Raw genomic sequence first — 3,747 nt, 5'->3', positions numbered from 1 at the left:
CACAGGGTTTATAAATAAAGACTAATATCACCGTTATTAATTTTCATTCTCTCAGTGAATAAGCACGATTTTAACAATCGCACATAGTTACCACAATCACGCTCGTCCGATCCATCTTGGCAGTCATTAAACCCATTGCACTGCAAATTGTTCGCGATGCACTGGCCGTCGCTGCAACGAAACTCACCAGCTCCACAACCTAGTCATAGCAAAATACCACCACCCATGCGCAACTCATTTAACATTTTTTCATTGATTAAAATTATTATATCTTTGCATGATGTGTTAATTTGTCATTAATAATCGCATAAAAACGTGAATTATTGCAACGACAAATTGAAATTCATCCCATCGCCGATTTCACCCAGGTTGCACCCTTCATTTATTATCCATCGACTTTTTCCTATCAGGGATTACAACGCGTCGAACCCCCCAAATCCGATTTTAACGTGGATCGAAAATTCCCAAGAAAATTTTCCATTTTAACGTATCAAAGCTGTTATGACCTCCGGACGTTTATGCAAAATTGATACATTTTGGGGCTCAACGTGATTATTTTGGGAGTACTGCTAATATTGAGTTGAGCGGTTTGAATTTCAGTGATAATCAATCTATTATTTACACGTTTTTCACTTACCACATTGACTTTCGTCTTCGCCGTTTCTGCAGTCGCTGTAACCGTTGCATCTTTTATCGATTCCCACACAGGAACCATCGAGACAGCGGAATTGATCACTGCTGCATGTCGTCACTGAAAATATCAACATTAAATTGATGAAAACCATGGAGAAACAATAAATAAATCAATAACTCATCGGTCATTTTGTTGCTAATGAATTACACGTTAATTTTTGAGGACCTTGGACTAAGATTCAATGATAAAATGAAATAATATAAAATAAAATAAAAATAATGAAGAAAATGAGAATGAAAAATGTAAGAAATTAATTATTTAAAACTATAAAAAAAACAAGACAAATAATTGAAATAATGGCAATTTTATTGGCCAATTAATTAAATGTTGATTCTGATCAAAGGCATTGGAACTGGAACTGAATGGTAAAATTGTAATGTGAAATATAAAATTATAAGAGAAAATGAAAATGAAAATATACCACTGCAATTTGTCTCATCGGTATTGTCAGGACAGTCGTTTCGGCCATCGCACCTTGCTGTACCATTGATGCATTGACCACCACCACAATCGAACTCATCGCTTCTACAGTATTCTACATTGTGGCACGTACCACAGAATAAAATTAACCAATTATAAAATGCAAAATCATAAACAGCAATAAAGACTAAAATAAAAATTGATGGTAAAAAAGTTAATTGAAATATGAGCATTACATTTGAATTTCAATGTTTTAATCAAATCGTTACGCTAAATTATCATTCGACCGATTTTATTTATTTATTCGTTGTAACTATTATTATTATTCTTTCAATATGAACTGTTAAGTTTCGTGCATCTGTGGGGGTTAAAGGTACTTCATGGAATATTTTCAATGAGAGAAATTTACATGCAATAGCACTCGTCATTCCTCCACCTCAAGTCATGCTTCTGCATTTTCTATTCTCTCGCAGAATTACCTAAAAGGATCCTCCTAATCTATCTTAAATATGGAATAAATCAGTACTGCTCTGAGTATAAGTATTTTTATCCTTGCAGTAATGTTCCAACGGCTGCAGTATTGATCACAGAATATATTTTCATTGAGAATGTGACATCCTCGATTTCGTTAAGATTATGCAATTAAATATTCGATATTTCCCCAGACCATTCTAAATGTTCCCAATGCAATTATAATTCTCAGAATTTTATCGAATCATGAGATTATTATCCAAAATATGACTTCGAATGAAATTCAATTTCACAGTCCTAAAAAATCGGAAAATCGAAAAATCTGAGTCGTATAACGTGATAATTAAATTGTTTAAAATAAATTCAATGTTAATACTTGGAAATTGATTATCTGAAAATAATTAGTGTCTTTCGTCGTTTGAATAAATTTATACTGAAAAATTTTCAAGTAACCAACATCTTACACTGATAGAAAAAATTGAAGTCAAGAGATTTTGTACTTCTCCAAAAAATGATAAATCTCTTCGAAAAAGATATTCTCCTCGTGAAAAAATATAAATCCTTGGCTGAAATACATTAATTTCTCCACGTGAGATATTGTCATTAATACTTATAAAATAAAAAAAAATATCGTACTGTGAATGGGGCAGTTCTCCTCGTCCCTTTTATTGGAGCAATCGTTAACTCCATCGCACCTCCGATGTATCGAAATGCAATACCCAGCGGCGCATTCAAATTCGTTGTCTTTGCATGCTGTAAGAATTATCCAATCGTTTCGTTTACATCCCTATGAACCAACAACTTGTTCGTTCCCTCGGTTCATTAAAAAATAAAACAATAAGACAAACAATGCAAAACGATGAAAAATAAGAAAGTAGATGGAGAAGATAATAAGATCGGAGTCGATATGCGGTCGATGACGAGACAACAGAAAGAACCTGCGAGACGTCGACTCCGTGACACAGAGCAATAAAGCATATTAAATGACATAAAATTGTTGGACACGTTTATTGTCACAATAAGCACAAAAAATGACAAGCGATATTCCGTGGAGATACCTCTTAAACGATTGTGAAATGAACTATTGAAATCACCGACTAAACAAAGACGGTAAAATTAAAATTCCAGTGGACTCGTCGAATTGATTCAATAAAGGGAGATAAAACGTAAAGAGACCCAAACGATTTTTCAATTGACTCGTTAATTCATCTTTATTCTTGTCGAAGGGCAACAGGGGGATTCGAAAGAAAGAAACACAGTGGAGGAAGAAAAGCGGAAAAAAAAGAAATGTGAAAATTGAAATGACGAATATTTCCATATTTTAAAGTCGGGCACGTGCGAATGTGATTTGAAATGATTTAAATCGACGAGCGAATGGTTATGGAACGAGTCTCTGTTAAACGTATTTGATTATACATGCCCTATTCTCAGGAGATGTGGTTGCAATGAACAAATAAAAATAAAGGAGAAAAAATTGTTGAATTTTTTTTTTAATCCTTAATTTTTCATCGAGGGGAGAGCGAGTCGGAGTGGCGTGAAAACTGACGAGGGGGGGCCGATTCATCAGAGGGCCCATGGGAGATTAACGTCGGATTAAAATGCAGCGAGTTATTAGGACAGCTAATAAACCCGAATGGAAATTCGGAATGTGGAAGTACATATATGGCGAGCCACTGACCATTACCTCAGAATTGGTGAGATTTTTTATTCATCCCACGGAAAACGAGCATCAGCAATAATTGGTTTAATGAACCGTTGAAAGTGAAAATTCAATGAAAATTCTCTGATTACACGGCAAGTGGTTTTTTTTTAAATTTTTTATATTGTTATAGATTTTTAATAAAACCCATCGTTTTTTAATAGTGTTTCGGGTGATTCTTTAATCAATCCACGGAAAGAGACAATCGCAGATATGATTTGTTGCATAAACCATTGAGAGCAATAATTCAATGAAAACTTTCCGATAATCTGTGAGAGTGTAATTTCATTTCCACTCCAATGGTACAGCCTTTCGTGTCTATATACCACACATATCAATTTTTCATGCAAATCGAAGAGATTTGCAATTTTTTTATAAATCGCTAAATATTTCAGGAACGATTCCACGAATAAGCAATTAAAAATACAAATTAACTGGAAATTTTCTGATGAACTACTGAGAA

The 3,747-nt window shown here is 33.9% G+C and overlaps 1 protein-coding gene across 1 annotated transcript in view; it reads right to left on the bottom strand.

Moving 5' to 3' along the window:
- trol (terribly reduced optic lobes) overlaps positions 1–3,747 on the bottom strand; it is a 131,224-nt gene that overhangs the window by 43,315 nt on the left and 84,162 nt on the right. Inside the window, exons 11-14 of the mRNA XM_011303637.1 lie at positions 2,222–2,338; positions 1,116–1,229; positions 638–751; positions 92–199 (exon numbers count right to left, since the gene is read on the bottom strand). Of these exons, the coding sequence (XP_011301939.1) occupies positions 92–199; positions 638–751; positions 1,116–1,229; positions 2,222–2,338 (453 nt within the window). The remainder of the gene's footprint in view (positions 1–91; positions 200–637; positions 752–1,115; positions 1,230–2,221; positions 2,339–3,747) is intronic.

Source organism: Fopius arisanus, unplaced genomic scaffold (genome assembly GCF_000806365.1).
Source record: "Fopius arisanus strain USDA-PBARC FA_bdor unplaced genomic scaffold, ASM80636v1 scaffold00032, whole genome shotgun sequence".
NCBI lineage: Eukaryota > Metazoa > Arthropoda > Insecta > Hymenoptera > Braconidae > Fopius > Fopius arisanus.
The sequence above is the reverse complement of the archived record's forward strand: the minus strand, read 5'-3'. Positions and strand labels throughout refer to the sequence as shown.